At 34.4% G+C, this 18149-nt stretch overlaps 1 protein-coding gene and 1 long non-coding RNA gene across 14 annotated transcripts in view; both read right to left on the bottom strand.

Annotated features, from left to right (window-relative positions):
- sky (GTPase-activating protein skywalker) overlaps positions 1–18149 on the bottom strand; it is a 424014-nt gene that overhangs the window by 21280 nt on the left and 384585 nt on the right. For all 13 annotated transcript variants that reach the window (XM_067766885.1, XM_067766884.1, XM_067766890.1 and 10 more), the window contains 3 exons: positions 950–1074; positions 372–700; positions 131–305 (listed from right to left, as the gene is read on the bottom strand). In XM_067766885.1, the coding sequence (XP_067622986.1) occupies positions 131–305; positions 372–700; positions 950–1074 (629 nt within the window). The remainder of the gene's footprint in view (positions 1–130; positions 306–371; positions 701–949; positions 1075–18149) is intronic.
- LOC137242548 (uncharacterized) lies at positions 5611–7026 on the bottom strand. The gene is made up of 3 exons (XR_010950285.1): positions 6370–7026; positions 6166–6309; positions 5611–6105 (listed from the first exon to the last, which is right to left on the bottom strand). It is a non-coding gene; the product is annotated as an uncharacterized lncRNA (long non-coding RNA).

Below are 18149 nucleotides of genomic sequence, written 5' to 3'. Positions count from 1 at the left end.
GTTTCAGATTCGTTGTTTTTCTCTGCAGAGTACTCTAATTTTTCGAAAGCTTTTCTATAACTATTTTTTAAGATTTTTTTTTCTTCATATTTATAACATATAAAAATAATTACTCTCCAAACAAACTCACCTCACGTATGGTCAATGTGTGCGACATCATTTGTATATTGACTTGTGATTGACTCGTTGGCAAATTATCACTGGATCGCGACTTAACTAATTGCTTTGACCCTCCGTTATTTAATACGGAACGGCTCTTTAGTATCATTTCAGTCTTCATAAATATCCTAGAAATATATGTGGAACTGTGGGGAAGGAAAACGAAATTATTTGTTCGACACTTAAAATTGCTCACAGGCATGCGCACTCACCTCAGTCCCCTAATACTAAATGCGGCATGCAATAATTTCGATGGTGACACTGGTATTTTCTTGCAGAATTTGATCAACGCATTACCAATGTCATTCTTAATATTATCTGGACTCCATTCGTTGTTGGATTGACACTCTTTGTGGAAGAGATTGATTATCACTAACGCAATACGATACAACACTTTGATTCCCTCGTGAAAATAACAATCCATAATACGCACAAGATGCTGAAATGGTAGACCAGCTAATATCCACCAGCACCAATCCATAAAGACGCGTTCCAATTTAACTCCAGGGCAAATCCGTTGAAAATATGTTACAGCATTTTTCTGTGAGGTGATTAAATAGACATTAAATAGAAACCGAACCTCTGTGTTGTTTGTGCTCCTTTAAGTGTAATTTGTAAGTTGAGCAAAAAAAAATCTTTGAGTTGAGCACACCCCTATTGTATAAGTACTTAAGTAGTGCTTTGCAGCGTATAGTTTGGATAGCTAGCCTACTTTTGGGTACCCAAATTTGTAATTTAGATATTTTATGTGCTTTTCTCAACTTATGAGCCTATATAATTTTCTACTTACGGTATGTTTTTTGGCAATTTGCATCACTGTTTTCCAGGTGACTTCATGCTGTAATTTGGTTTGTTTAATAAAGACTTTTTCTTTACTGCCAACAAGCGACGCCAAACAATGATACGCTTCCTCCTCTGAAATTAAAAGATATAAAAAATTAAGATATCAGGTACGTTTTACATCATTTTATAAAAAAGGTAAAGACTACATACATGAAAATTTCAAATCTAAAATTATTAAGATATTTTTAGCCAGACATGTTTAGCGCAATTTTAAATAGTCTAATGCTCGTCAGGTCTGGGTTTTCACTGCAAGTTTGACTTAACTGGAGTTAAACCTGCTCTTCTGGCCTGTTTAACTGTAATGAGCAGGGGTTGGGACTAACTTTAACAACAGAGCTTACCAAAATTTGCCCTAAAAGCTAAATTCTAGAAAAGTTTAAATGTAATTTAAACACGCTCTGAAAACCCGGGCCCGACATCAGGAATATCTGCAAAAGCTGCTACTTTTACAAACCGGTTATTTAAAAAAAACCAGTCGCTGTCCAAACACCGGCAACTTTTTAGAAACTCTCTACTCTGGAACCGTCTACTTTTTAGAAACTTTTTTCCTTTTGAAGCCAATAACTTTTTAAAAACCGGTTCTTTTTAAAACCTGTTCCTTTTTAAAAAGTGATTACCCTTTAAAACCGATCTTAACTTTTTGAAATCGTTTATTTTTAAGATCCGGTTACTTTTAAAAACCGGTTGTTTTTTATTAATCGGTTACTTTTAAAAACCGGTTGTTTTTTATTAATCGGTTACTTTTAAAAACCGGTTGTTTTTTATTAATCGGTTACTTTTAAAACCGGTTACTTTTTAAAACCCCGTTACTTTTTAAAACCCCGATACTTTTAAAACCCCGTTACTTATCAAAACCCCGTTACTTTTTAAAACTCCGTTACTTTTTAAAACCCCGTTACTTTTTATAACCCCGTTACTTTTTAAAACCCCGTTACTTTTTATAACCCCGTTACTTTTTAAAACCCCGTTACTTTTTAAAAACGGTTACTTTTTAAAACCCCGTTACTTTTTAAAACCTGCTACCTTTTAAAAACGCTTACTTTTTAAAACCCCGTTACTTTTTAAAACCCTGTTACTTTTTAAAACCACGTTACTTTTTAAAACCGGATACCTTTTAAAAACGCTTACTTTTTAAAACCCCGTTACTTTTTAAAACCGGTTACTTTTTAAACCTTATTACGCTGCAATTCCCTTCGACCTTTTAGAAGAGGAGGATTTCAGTTAGAAATTTAAGTATCTACTCAGGTTCCTTTGCTCAGTATCTCCAATGAATGACGATTCGTGGAGAACGATAGAAAAGTTCGGCTTGGTCTGGTATATTAATCCACTAAATCGATCAACTTAGCTGAATCTCATTTTGATAAAAGGATGATTAGTTTTAGCTTACTAAGTGTCCGAAGGTCATTACGGTGTAGTATAAACTGCTTGGTTTTCTAGTCACTCATGGTCTCCCGACATGCTAGTGCTCTGAACTATAAAATGCTATTTGATTACCCTATTCTACAAGGTGATGTCAATACAACGACTTCATGATCCTTATGCGAGGTAATGTATTCAAAGCTCGGTTTTTAAGTATCATCTCTTTAAGTCATTCATCAAGCAGTTTCAACCCAATTGCGTACAATTCCAAGGCTCACAAGACAGCGTAGCCTATCTGTCAGGGCTCATATCGCGTTATGAGATCCGTGATCGAAATCACGTGCCCAGAATCGAAGATTATTCTCTTCAAAGATAATATTTAGCAGAAACTTATATTTCTGAAATGACGGCATGTAGCTTCTGAAAAATAAAGTTGTAATACAAGCTAATTTTGAGTCAGATTATGGTCTACATGTTTGCAAGGGCACTAAGTTTACAACGATGCCTCGAAGTTTCGTGAGGTCCTAAGCGTAAAACGTAACGTAAAAACTATTGCATCACGTATCTGCAGTGCAGATTTATATTCAATACATTTTAAAGGAGTTCTTATCATTCCCCTTTCAGTCAGGATCAAGTATTTGTACCAAATAATGGAATAGTGGACTTTGTCTGGGGTAAAACGGTGGTGTTGATAAGAAATGTTTTTTTTTTTTTTTTTTTTTTTTTTTTTGTTAAATTTACATATAAATATTGAGAAAAAGCAAAAGATTTGAAAACAAAATTGGCAAGTGGTATGAATCATCGCAGCATGTTTCACGCATCTTTCATCAAAAATTGTGTATCGCCACGCGAGCACATTGCTCTCGCCAACCAATAGAGATGTCAAATCTCTTCGATTAAATACGTGGCTACATTTATGTTGTTTTACATACATTAAACATGAACCAGGTCCATGAAAATTATGACTTCAATATGACATTGGGTTCGTAAAAAAATATTTACGTTTGACCAATAAATATGAGCTGTGACAGCGTCAGGAATTTTAAAATTTGTTATCGCTTTTTAAGAAGGCAAAATATTACAAATATATACAAACGTTTTGTTTAATATTTTACGTATGCATATACGTATTTTGTTGTTGAGTTTATTGTTAAAAATACATTTTTGGACCAGCGCCAAAACAAAGAGGCAGCATAAAAGAAACAAACTGATAAATATTTATTTTTTACGTACAAGAAGCATTTCCGATGCCAAAAAGCTAAATGAAAACACAAAAGATCCAAAAACGAAATATGGTTGAGAAATTAAAATGAATACGAAATAATTAGTTAAATAATATAGTGAAGGTAGAAGAAATAGTATTTAGTGAAGACAAAAATAAAAACATAAATAAAGAGTGGCACGAGTGTGAAAAGTTCGATTAGGTTGAAAAAAAATATATAAATACAACAAAAATATGTTGAAAAGAAATTGGGAAACACTAAAAATTAAACACATAAAAATACCAGGTGACTAATGCAAAATCAATTTTATGTGACAAATTTTGGTAGTTATGTAATTTCGAAATAATTAGGGCATAATTTCTGTAGCGTATCAATCAAATCATGTGATAATTTCCCATCGATCACTTATGTTATTAATCTTTTTTATATTGTTGTATTAATAGTACAAGGAAATGACAATTTTTCATTTTTCCAAAAAAAAAATCAGCCCAATTCTAAACGAAAATTCCGTGCGAGTTTTTTCCCTTCTCCCATTCCTCCTATTCTGAACAATGCTCGAAAAATCGGAAACCGGTTATGGGAGAAAAGTAGGTATTATGAATGTGAGTGAGAGGGAGATTTTTCCTTCATTTTAAAAGAAATTGTTCACTTGATAAGCTGAAAGGAACGCTTCATAAAAATGTAAGTAAATTGTATTTTTTGCATTAAAAATTACTTATTGTATTAAATATGTAATAAGTACAATAATATTATATTATATTACTCTTGATTTCAAGTCTAAAAGTACAAATAAGCAACAGAGTGAGCAGCTAGTCGATTTGATGCAGTCATCCGGCAATTGCGCAAGGTTGTTTTAAAGGAGGCAAAGAAAGCCTTACACAGATTTTGGTGTAAAGCTGAGGAAGAGCTGAAGTCAGCAGGGCCACAAGCAAAATGCATTGCAGAATGGAAAAAGGTGCTACTACTCATGAAAAAGTTGTATACATACAAGCTGACTAAAACTTCTGTGTTCTGTGGAATGATCAAAAAAAAATACGTGCGACAAAAAGCAGCGAACAACCATAAGAGTTCCAGAGGCACTGGCGGTGACCCAAATACCGAATACAAGTTTTCCGCAACAGAAAGGGCAATATTTGAGTTGATCGTTATGAAGGAATCCGTGGAGGGAGTGGGAATTAAATTTGGACTGCCATCTAGGAAGAAGATATTGCAGCAAATAGGTGGAAACAGTCAAATTGAAGATGGAAGTATAGTTAGGGAAAGTGGTGTTATGGACGACATTGTCCAGGTGAATGAGTGTGGGTTAGCGAACGGATTTGATGTATTGAGTGAGACTGTGGTAGAGATTGATTGTGAGGTATTGCATGAAGACCCAGTTAATAGTGTTTGTGTGAATGAGAGCCCCTCAAATGCTTTGATTGAAAGGCCCACTTCCTCAAAAAGAGTGCCATCAAAGAGATCTTCCTCTGACATTCTGCAAGAAGAATTGTCAATTCAACGCGAGCTCTGTGATGCGATAAAACGTGCAGTGCCAGATTCCACGGAGCAAAAAGAAAATATTAAAAAAATATATAGGGCGATGGACAAAATATATGAAATTAATAAAAAGCATTATAAGAAAATGGAAAAATTAAAAAGAGAGGAAATAAATGAATTGAAAAGGCATAATTTAGCAATGGAAAGCCTTATGCTCCGCCAACTAGAAAAAATATAGGAAAATACCTAGTCGCATGACACATGTATATAGCAAGCTACCTGAATTTGTGATTTTTTTTGTATAGTCCTTTTTAATACTTACTTAAATATAAGACTAGTTAATTTTTTTAATATGAACTATTTTTTTATTTTATTTCATTGTAGTATTAATATCAGTACTATATATTCTTATGTGAACTATTTTTATTTTGTAGACTATAATATTACTTAATTTAAGACTGTATTATGACGAGCAAAAAAAAAAAAAACAATTTGTGATATTTATATTTCTTTTAAGAAAAATTAGACTGAAACTCTTTAGTAGGAAATAAGTAAAATGTACTAAATTGTGATACCTGAATTTAAAGACAGAAAAACTGAATTTAAAACAGAAAATAATATATTAAACTCAAATTATGTGTTTTCATTCATACAAATTTAGAGCGAGTTTCCAATGTTGTTTCGTATGCTTTGCGCTGCATTCAAATACTGAGGCGAAGTCAAGGGTATTAAATCTTGATTTCTATTTTGAGTTGCCTGCTCTTCTGTGGAGTGTACTTCTGTCATATCTGTGTATGCCTTGAAATGTATGCATATGTTGTGCAGCGCACAGCACACGATTACAATTTTTGCTGATTTTTTGGAGTGTAATGCAATTCCCTTGCACCAAGGAGACACCTCCATCGATTTTTCAGCACGCCATTGGTTCTTTCAATAATGTTGCGACACTTCGAATGGGCTTCATTAAATTTCATCTGTATAGTGCCTTCGTCGAGACTCCGATGTGGTGTCATAAGCCATGGTTCTAAAGGATACCCGGCATCACCTATTTTAAAAAAGTCTTATATCAATACAAATATTTACATCTTGAATATTTTATTATTACCAAGTAACCAAAAATTGGCTTCACGTAGCAAATACTGGTCTTCTAGGTGAGTTCTCAATTCACTCACATTCCAAATAAAGGAGTCATGCGAGGCACCGGGATGGGAAGCATTAACGTACCGAATTTTAGCTCATCGTCACACATCTATGAAAATACAATACCATAGTCAAATATATTTCAATTAAACTATTATAAATAGCTTACCAACATTACATTTAAGCTGTAGTGTCCCTTCCTATTGTAGTAGAGATGCTTGTTTTCCGCGGGTGCGATGATACGGACATGAGTTCCATCAATGCAGCCTACAACACTGGGAATCCCATGCTACACGTAAAATGCACGTGAAACTCTCCTTCTTTCGTCGCTGCTCATTGGCACACTTATCCACCTTTCGCACAGCTCACTTTCAAAGGTCTCAACGACCTCGTCCAGAACTTTGCTGAAGGTGGGTTGCCCTAAAGAAACGTCCACATCTTTTCCAATTCCCGTTTGATACCCACCTTCAGCAAAAAATCTTAAAACTGCACTCAGTTTCACACGCGGCGATATCGCAAATAGTTTTTTGGGATGCTGTGTGTGCGATGTGCGAAATTCCAACAAATACCGAAATGCAGGTTTGTTAACCCTATAATACTTTTGAAATCTGGAAATTGCAGAAAGTTAATGAAATATAAAAATAAAAGCAAAACAAAAGATGTTCTAATACTTACAACGATTGTGGCAACTCCAACGGATTTGTACTATCGCGCAACCTTCTTCTATAGTCCTCTGTTGGTGTTGCTGGGAATCTTCTTCATCAATCATATCGTTCACAACCATATGAAATGCAATACTATTCATTATTTATGTATGTATATTTTTCTTTAATTTACGATAAATTCGTCAAAAGACACAAAACTTTATTTTCTTAAACAAAAACAGAAATGCGTAATGAACTGTCAGATGGTAAAACAGCTGACTTCGAAATTCCTATTCCCCAATTATTCTTCTCCCTAGGAGAAAGGAATTGGAGGAATTTTTCCGCGGGAATAAAAAAATCGGCGAGAACAAAATTCCGCGAGAACAAAATTCCGCGAGAATATTTAGAATTGGTCTTTAATAATTTTATATTTAATGGCAATTGAATTTATTTTGTCCTTTTTTAAATTTTTGAAGTGTTGGGAAAGCTTTGCATGGAATATTATTTTTCGCCATTTTCGGGACTCAAAAAACACAATCATTTTCATTTGCAATCAACGATTGCCTTGCTTATTTGATTTCAATAAAATTTTATTATATTTCTGCGACTGTGAAATTTACAACCAGCACCAGCACCACGGCCAAGTGATTTCAATAACAGGTTCTATACAATCAATGATTGTAGACAAGACTATCAATGATTGCAATCAGTAATTGCAGCAAAAATGTGATTGCAATCACATACATATAAATTATTGTAGATTGTATTTTTTTACTATTAATGATTGCGCAATCAATGGTTTTAAGCAAAACAGCAATCAAATACTCAGAAGTGATTGTAGATTGTAATTTTTACACACATAAAAAAATATTAAAGCATAAGATTAAAAGCTAAGACGATAGCAAAATTTGTTGTTTTTTGCTCTGCAATTAGACTACTTTAATATACTCTGTTTAAGGGAAGATTTTAATATATCGATCCCTATATGGTCTGCCGTTTCGAATCCGCTCTATCTCAGAAAACTTTTGAACAATGAACTATTCCAGGGTCACCTAATTTTAAACTTTAATTATTTAAACTATGTATCGAAATGTCTAAATTGAAAGGTTGCAATATTTCAAAAAAACATTGCGGCTATAGTGAGATATATTTGTGCGAAATCATCAGTGCCATGGAAGAGGGGCACTTTTCGTTTCTCGAGTGAAAGACTAACACATTTCGTTTATTTTCGTTGAAAATCAACAAAGATTTAAGCATGTGAGTCTTTCACGCAAACAACTTGCGCTTTCAAAACACAAACAAATTTAGAGCCATTTTCAGTGCTCGTTCACTTATTCGCAGTATGAAATTAGAGGTTCAAGAATTGTGTACCAAGCGTAGTTTTGCTTCTCCGGTGATGGAGCCCGCCATGCAGCACAGCGAAAGCGGGAGCGAAAAATGTACAGATGTGAAAAAATTTAAATTTTATTTTTCCCACATTTTTTATTTTTAGTTACTTCAATGGATGTTCAAAAAAAGGTCCTTCGATTTCTCTGTTTGTACATAGTCGTCGGAAAAGTGATACACATACATAAAGTGATGGAAAAAATAATAGGGGCAAATATCAAATCCATTATATCAGCAGTACTTCAATGTGTTTCTTGGCATGGTGGACCCTATAACAATAACAATTAAAGGTTATTCTTTTGCAATAAATTGCATTCCGCTAGTTTGTCTTATTTGTGAAAAGCTGAACCATTCCAGGTTTAGCCTGAAAAAATAAATAGGGACAACAAATTTTTGTTAATATTTTTGCACTTTAAATGGTAAAAAGTTCGTTTCTGAAGCTTCTTATAATTATATGTATTCCGGTACGAGCAAGTCTATTGGTTTTTGTTTATAAGCCTCAGTACAAGTCCCAATACAGGATTTCTGACTGAAAGTTTGGCATCCGCCAATTTGTACATAATCATTCGGCTTATTCAGTTTAAATTCAGTTCTGTTTTCAGCTCTTTAGAGGACAAAAATGGGTTAGCATTGTATTGGCGAATTAAATTCCCTTCATCGCGAGCAAAGATCATTCGATTTTTACTTCATCGTTTTGGTTTTTTTTTTTTTTTGCTATGAGGGGAAGTGACCACTACCTTTTTGAAACAGTTCACCATATCTGATATCTTACTCATCTCATTGTCTTTTTTCCTTACGACTTATTAACTAAATTCTTATCCTTTTTTGTACAGTGTTTAATTCGGCTTATTTAATTATATTTTATAGTTCAATAACCTATATTATTATTTTAATTTACTTAACATGCATTAAATACATTATAAGAAGCTTCAAAAACCAACTGTTTACCATTTAAAGTGCAAAAATATTAACAAAAATTTGTTGTCCCTATTTATTTTTCCAGGCTAAACCTGGAATGGTTCAGTTTTTCGCAAATAAAACAAACTGGCGGAATGCAATTTATTGCAAAAGAAGAACCTTTTACTGTTATTGTTATAGGGTGCACCATGCTAGGAAACACATTGAAGTACTGCTGATATAATGGATTTGATATTTGTCCCTATTATTTTTTCCAACACTGTATATGGGCGGTTCCGTAAAATTAGATACCTCTTTCGTGGTTTACAAATCAAAAAGTCGCTCATACGCCGTGGCAGCCTTCTACGGTATGCATACTATCTTTCGATTTCTCTGTTTGTATATACTCTTCCAAGAAGTTATATATTGCCGGTTCCGTCAATTTAGAACCCACTGAACTAATAAATAAATTGAATATTTCACGATCCAACAACTTTTACTTAGATTTACGTACCTGCTGTCATCATAAGCGCCTTGGCAACCACGCCCGTGTTGGCAGCCATAATTTCAAAATAGTAAAATACTTAATTTATTTGGAAAGCAAAATTAACACAAACAATAACATGGGCTTTGAAATCCAGCGAAGAATCACTCTTGCCAGTAAATGATATTTGCACTAGTTAGCAATTGAAAAGTAAAGTCCACTCTCCGCAAACGAAAATCATGCTCTAAGAGTAAATTATTGTTCCCATTCTGCTATATGGTGCAGTAGCCTGGACCATGACAACATCAGATGAAGCGGAGCTGGGAGTGTTCGAGATAAAAGTTATTCGAAAGCTTTACGCGTTGGCGATGACAAGTACCGAAGAAGATTTAATTATGAGTTGTACGAGCTTTTCGCAGAAATCAACATAGTCCAGCGAATTAAAACGCAGTGGCTACGCTGGCTATGCCATGTTATGTGAATGAAAGATGACGCTCCGACTAAGCAAGTATTTTTATGGAAACCCTCATATGAAAGCAGAGGAAGAGGGAGGCCTCCCTCCCGCTGGATAGACCAGGTGGAAAACGATTTAAGCTCACCTGTGTGACCAAGCGACGTCGCAGGTACATTTATTGTTTTTAAGTATATTCATAATTGCATTCGTTTGGTATTATTCACATTAGCCGTTGTTGAACTATTTTTGTATGAACATATATAAAATTTTAATTAGATTTTTATTTTTATTTTTTTTTATACCTATGGGCAAAAAGTCATAAAGAAACACGAAAAGCATACTATTTCCTGATTTTATTGTTATTATAGTGATGCCATAATGGCATAAGTGTTGAAGATGGGTGCGTTTTAAGGGCTCGTTTGAGTATAGAACAAATAAGCTGGTCAAAAAAATGTAACAGTCAGGAAATGTTTTGAGTAAAGTCAAGAACGCTGAATTAATAGTTTTCTAGATTACGTCGGGACTTAAAAACTACAGTCAATTTCATTTGCAATCAACAATTGCCTTGCTTTTTTGAATGCAAGCAATGTTTATCATTTTTCTGCGACTGTGAAATTTACAATCAGCACCAGCACCACGGCCAGCTGATTTCAATAGCAGGTTTTATACAATCTATGATTGTAGCCAAGACTATCAATGATTGCAATCAATAAATCCAGCAAAAATATGATTGCAATCACATACATATAATTTATTGTATTTCATGCAATGAATGATTGTACAATCCAGGGTTTGAATTGCTTACTGAAAAATAGTAAAATTTACAAATTTTTGGCTTTACCAGCAATGAGTTTTTTGTCGGTTTGGAATTTTTGTATACAGTTTACATTTGTATTTGAAAAATATTTCAGCAACAGCAAAAAGCAAAGCAAACAAATCTTTTTGTTTTTTTTTCATTTTACTTCAGATTTTACTTGAATAGATGCGAGCTGTCGTCGTCAGCAGAAAAAAAACTTGAATATTTTACTGTGCTTTGAAGCTATAAGTATTTCATGATGAACTATTTTTAAGTAAACATTTTTCAGTTTTTTCACAGCCGAAATTCTGGTTTTGAATTACTTGCTGAAATTAAGTAAAAGTAAATTTTTTTTGACAATTTCAGCAGAACTATTTGATTTTCAAAGGGACATACAAATTTACATACAAATTGTACGATGTATTGATCGTAATAGCCTTCATCTACGAGTAGGTATTTCTTGTTTTTATGTTGTTTTAACACCCGACACACATATATACGCATGCTTCTACTCAAAAAAAGACAAATACGTACGTACAAAATCTGCACCTCCACTGGTAGCTTGGTATATGTACTGGAGTCATTCGGGACTTTTTCCGGGACCAAAGCATGGCATTTCAATGTAGCATGGCTCAATTTCTCGCGGATCGTTCAAAATTTGTCATCCAATGAGTAGCTCCTTGTGGAGAGACTGTTCTTCGTTCGTTCCTAGAGAATAGCACTGCCCCATCTACCGAATAAATACATATTTATAAAACGGGCACATATATGTCACATGCAAAACGCGATGTTTTAGGCTAACCCCTAATACTTGTTGTCGACGCGATTTCTTTAAAACATGTATGGCTCCTTTCTGTTCACAACCAATAGCGATTCACGCCACGTTTAAGCGCACCTCTGTTCCTTCTTCATCTATTAACACCAAAGCCAGAGAGCCAGACAAAATTCTCGTTTGTTGCTAATTTTTGTAATGAAATTTGTCATGCCGCTACTTTCGAACACGAGTAAGGTTCCTACAAGAAGTGGCCGTAATCGGTATATAGTCATGCAGAGTTTTTATATGTATATCAGATAAATCCTATAAATTGACTTTTCGCGGCCACCGTGGTGTGATGGTAGCGTGCTCCGCCTACCACACCGGATGCCCTGGGTTCAAAGATCAAAAATTTTAGAAATAAGGTTTTTCAATAAGAAAATTTTTCTAAGCGGGGTCGCCCCTCGGCAGTGTTTGGCAAGCGCTCCGGGTGTATTTCTGCCAAGAAAAGCTCTCAGTCAAAACGCATCTGCCTTGCAGATGCCGTTCGGAGTCGGCATAAAATCATGTAGGTCCCGTCCGGCCAATTTGTAGGGAAAATCAAGAGGAGAACGACGCAAATTGGAAGAGAAGCTCGGCCTTACATCTCTTCGGAGGTTATCGCGCCTTACATTTATTTTGTTTATTTTTATTTCTTCGGTAGACACGGCAGTGCTAGGCTCTAGGACCGAATGAAGGACAGTCTCTCCACAAGGAGCTACTCATTGGATGACAAGTTTTGAACCATCCACGAGAAATTGAGCCATGCTACATTGAAATGCCATGCTTTGGTCCCGGAAAAAGTCCCGAATGACTCCAGTACATATACCAAGCTACCAGTGGAGGTGCAGATTTTGTACGTACGTATTTGTCTTTTTTTGAGTAAAAGCATGCGTATATATGTGTGTCGGGTGTTAAAACAACATAAAAACAAGAAATACCTACTCGTAGATGAAGGCTATTACGATCAATACATCGTACAATTTGTATGTAAATTTGTATGTCCCTTTGAAAATCAAATAGTTCTGCTGAAATTGTCAAAAAAAATTTACTTTTACTTAATTTCAGCAAGTAATTCAAAACCAGAATTTCGGCTGTGAAAAAACTGAAAAATGTTTACTTAAAAATAGTTGATCATGAAATACTTATAGCTTCAAAGCACAGTAAAATATTCAAGTTTTTTTTTTCTGCTGACGATGACAGCTCGCATCTATTCAAGTAAAATCTGAAGCAAGGCGAATCTATACCAGGTGGTGGCAAAGCGAATTCAATCAATTCGCCGTGCAGATGAATGTCAAGTCAAAAGAAAATTTTCATAGATTTCGATTAACTGACATTTTGTCGTACAAAGCTTTGTATGGAAAGTTATCAAAAAGAAGCAATCAGCTGATGGGGTAACACCACCTCTACTGAATTCGCCTTGATCTGAAGTAAAATGAAAAAATATATATATATATTTTTTTTCTTGCTTTGCTTTTTTCTGTTGCCGAAATATTTTCCAAATTTAAATTCAAGCAATTTTGTAATACTGAAAATTAGTTCAGCATTTTCCAACCCTGGTAAAATCAACAGTTGTAAGCAAAGCGTGATTACAATCAACTACTCAGAAGTGAATGTAGATTGTATTTGTTCAATCATAAAAAAAATACTAAAGCAGAAAATTAAAATCTAAGGCGATAGCAGCATTTGTTGTTATTTGTGATTGCAATCAAATTCGATTGCAGAATTTTTATGCTCTGCAGTAAGACTACTTTAGATTTACTCTGTTTAAGGGAAGACTTTAATATATCGATCCCCTTATATTGTTGTTTGTGTCAATGTTGGTTGCCAAATAAATGAAGTCTTTTACTATTTTGAAATTATCGCTGCCAACACTGGCGTGGTTGCCAAGGCGCTTATGCGCTTATTTTTTTCTTGATGATAGTATAAAAAAATATATACTTACTGCCTTGAACTCATAACTGTTTCAAAATCACATGTTAAACTAAATCTGTTACCTGCTCCAGTTACTTTGGGCGGGTGGCTTGGAATCACGTCCTTTCCAACCTCCCACACATCGCAGCCCTACTCATTGTGTGTTAAATATACATCAGCTGCTCGAAATCGCGTGCATTCCGACAGCACTAATAACACTGGTCGACGGCCAAAATTTACCAGAGACGCCGTTATGAAATTCGTATGTAAAACCGCCCCCTGATTTCGAAAATCGAGTTCATTTTTGATTCTATGGTACCGTTTTTGAGATATTTGCAATTTACCGTTATTCGAAAAAACCAAAAAGATTACGTATATCTCACTAACGGGTTAAGCAATTGCAAATAAGTTTACAGAATCGGAAAGGCGATAAAATTTTCTATAAATGCATCATACATTGTTTTTTATTCAACCATATAGTTTTCGAGATATTAGCTCATCATTTCAGATTTTTGTTTTTTTTTATGAAAAAATATGAAAAAAATTACTTTTTGCGAGGGCAGCATTCCAAAACCACAACTTTTTTTCCAAATATTTTTTATTTACGTAATTAATTAGAAAAAAAGATAAGCTATCATCGAAGAAAATCGATGGAAAACTACATAAGTTATAAGCGATCAAATAAAAATACCCAGGTTGCGCAATTTCAACGTATACCTCAAAACGTATGTATGGTATAAAGAAGAGTGAAATATCTAGCTACGCTCTGTTTCTATTTAGTTAAAAGTTCAATTTATGAATGAAATTACCCATATTTTTAACTTTTTTTTTTAATTTATTTATGTTTGTACTATATTCTAACAATCTTTATCTTAATTTTATTTTACTATGTAGTCGAAATAATTATGTGTTCGACTTTGACGCTTATTCAGTTTAGGATCGGTTTCTCTTATGAGAAACCAGCAGTAATCACCCATCATTGCGACGTCCCAGAATCCTTGATATCGATTTTCAATTAATTTCATTTGCTGATGAAACCTTTCACCATGTTCGTCACTTTCGTCGCCAAGATTTGCCGGAAAAAAGCTCAAATGTGAGTGCAGAAAGTGAATTTTTAACGACATATTTACGCCTGGAAAGAAAATATTAGTTAGGTAAACAAGTTATAGAATTTTGGGAAATTAATTTTAATAAGCCTTTAATATTTACCCATTTTCGCATAATTATTGATTAAGTAGTTCACTATCTGTCCTTTGAATTGATTATTGTTGATCAACTTTTTTATTTGTGGTCCGACAAAAATACCTTTATCTTGGCTTGAGAAATATCTGGAAAAATTGTTTTCAAATAGTCGAATGCTTCGCCTTCTTTGTCCAAAGCCTTAACAAAGTTTTTAATAAGACCGAGCTGATGTGTAAGGGTGGAAGTATGATTTTCTCTTTCTTGACAAGAGGGGTGTATTTGATGTTATCCACACCAACGGTAAACTCGACTCTTTCCGGCCAATCCTTTCTGACGTAGTGGTCCTTACGAGCTCTGCTATCCCACTTGCAGAGGAAGCAGCAGTGTTTGGTGTAGCCACTTTGTAGACCGCATAGCATTGCAACGACTTTGAGATCAGAACATATTTTCCAATCATGCTCTTCATGTTTGATAAATTTGAGTAGTTTTTGCATTTCCTCGTAGGTTTCCTTTGTATTAATGCATGTGCTAGCGGGATAGAAGGCTTTTTGTTACCAATATGCAATAATACAGCCTTTAAACTCAGTTTATTTCTGTCTATGAACAATCGCCACTCTTTTGAATCATATGTTTGACCAAACTCTTTGAATAAACCAGGAATGTCGTTGCAGTAGCATATACTGTCTTTCTTGGTATAGTGTTTGGAAAATGGTTCGTGACGAGTTCTACAATATATCACCTTAACATCGGACGATACAAATTTAAATTGTTGCATACGAGAAATGTGGATCTCGGCCTTTTCCTTGGATAGTTCCAAATCTCTTATCCAATCATTAAGGTGCGCTTGTGATAGAACGTTTCTCTCCTTTCCCATGCGAAATTCAGTACAACTTGATTCCCCGCACTCAGATGTTACTGCTGACAATGGAACTGGATCCGCAACTACCGTTGAATGTAGTACTGGTAATGTCACTGTAGGTACGCTGGCATAGGTTACTCTTCTTGATCTTCCAACTCCAAGTACATTTGTTTGACAAATATAACACTCTATTGAATGGCAAGTAGGTTCTCTCCATATATTTGGTGTATCAAATTTTATTTGTTGTCCGGATTCCGACTGAATTAATTCTACTCGACACGATGTACACAGTGTTCGGTGTCCATGGTTTTTCAGCATTTTTAAGCTCAATGCCAAAATACTTGGTGTATAAAGTTTTGATATGATCTGAGAACACTCGTCGTCGCCTTATGATAGTATATTGGCCACACATGAAACAGAACATATCTGGATCGTTATTACACTCAAATTCTCGCGTCCTTTTACTCGTTTTATTTTTTTTACTAAATCACGGTTTTGAAATTTGACTGATGAACTGAACTATCTCCGGCGAGCCTTGTAGATGTTAGGAAGTTTCAAGGCGCATTAACTCATATTTATACTCGGAACAAGAATAAAATTTAAAAAATCAAATCTTACCTAGACAGAAAGGTTCCTTTTTATACGAAGCCGGGAAAAGAAAATACTACCTGCTTTAGATGTAGGCTTTAAAAGTTTTCTGTGTCTTATAATTTTGAAAATCTACCTGCATACTTACCCATAAGTGACGGAAATACATGTTTATAACTACATGCCTACAGCAGCTTTCGAACCCAACCACTCTTCCTTTCGATGCAACCACTCTACCTACTATAAAACAATTCGAGTATTAAAAGTACTATTTGAATTATTTAAAGAAAAAGTATTATCATTGTTATGGTGTTATTCGTTTATCCGGATAATATCCCATTTGCACTTTATACCTTTAATATATGTATGTATACATACATTGAAGTTGCGCAACCTGGGTATTTTTATTTGATCGCTTATAACTTACGTAGTTTTGCATCGATTTTCTTCGATGATAGCTTATCTTTTTTCTAATTAAACAGGGCTTTACGTAAATAAAAAATATTTGGAAAAAAAGTTGTGGTTTTGGAATGCTGCCCTCGCAAAAAGTAATTTTTTTCATATTTTTTCATAAAAAAAAACAAAAATCTGAAATGATGAGCTAATATCTCGAAAACTATATGGTTGAACAAAAAACAATGTATGATGCATTTATAGCAAATTTTATAGTCTTTCCGATTCTGTAAACATATTTGCAATTGCTTGACCCGTTCGTGAGATATACGAAATTAAAGGGAGCCATCTTTTTGGTTTTTTCGAATAACGGTAAATTGCAAATATCTCAAAAACGGTACCATAGAATCAAAAATGAACTCAATTTTCGAAATCAGGGGGTGATTTTACATACGAATTTCATAACGGCGTTTCTGGTAAAGAAAAAAAGTTGAAATTCGTGGTCCAGTGTAATCAATAGTTACTTTGGGCGGGTGCACAGTGTTTCTTGTAGAACAAGCTAGCTGGACAAAAACAAAGTTCTTATTCCAAGAAAAGTGTAATGAGAAATGAAAGAAAACAAACAAAATAACGGTATTTTTGCTTTTTTTTTTGATATTTTTTCTCATATATATTGAGTAATTGAAGTAAGAAGGCAGGAGTGGCCGTAAAATGCATTGATTAATTTGCAAAATTCTTGTTGAATATTAAGCTTCATATTTCTTTTAAGTGAACACTTTTATATTTTTTTTTATGGATTCTAAGCTCGAAGGTAAGTAAAATTTATATAAAAATATATTTAACATTCCGTTATTAAGAAGAAAAGGTATTTTTTCTCTATATTTTTAACTTTAGGGACAAAAAAGTTACATACATCCGCCGACATCCGGGCTAAATTTTACATATGTTATAGTCGCAAGTATTCTCTAACAGTCCAAAGAAAAAACCCATGCGAATTCTTTGCACATCTATTTTTAATTTTTTTTTTTTGTAGATTTAGTTATCTCTACATATAAAATAGGATGTATGTACGTACCAGCTCCGACGATATATTTGAACCTTTAAAGCTGATCTACAAACGGCAAAACCAATCCCCAGGTACAGGGAACAAACACGTAGCCATAAAACACACAAAAATAAACGCGCAAGGTCAACAAGAGCACACCAAAAGCAAAAAGGCGAAGATCACTGACTTCAACCTGCCACAACCTACCGCACCAGTCACCAAGGCATAAAAACAGGTACATACAAAGCAATCCTAATGCAGGTATAACCACACAGGAACGCTACACAAAACAACCCCATTTGGTAGCATCTATGCCAATACCTGAATGTAATATAAATACTGCGCAACTGATAACACATCAGAATGATCAACGACACTTAAGATGGCAGCACAACAATCATCAACTATTCACCCTGTCGGAAAATCAAAAACAGAAAGCAGTTTAGTTATAACCGTACCAAGAACGGAGTTTTTTGACATTTGGGTTCAACATTCGAAGGAAAGCAGATATAAA

Source organism: Eurosta solidaginis, chromosome 2 (assembly GCF_040869045.1).
Source record: "Eurosta solidaginis isolate ZX-2024a chromosome 2, ASM4086904v1, whole genome shotgun sequence".
In the NCBI taxonomy this organism is placed as follows: Eukaryota; Metazoa; Arthropoda; class Insecta; order Diptera; family Tephritidae; genus Eurosta; species Eurosta solidaginis.
This window is presented reverse-complemented; position numbering and strand designations above follow the sequence as displayed.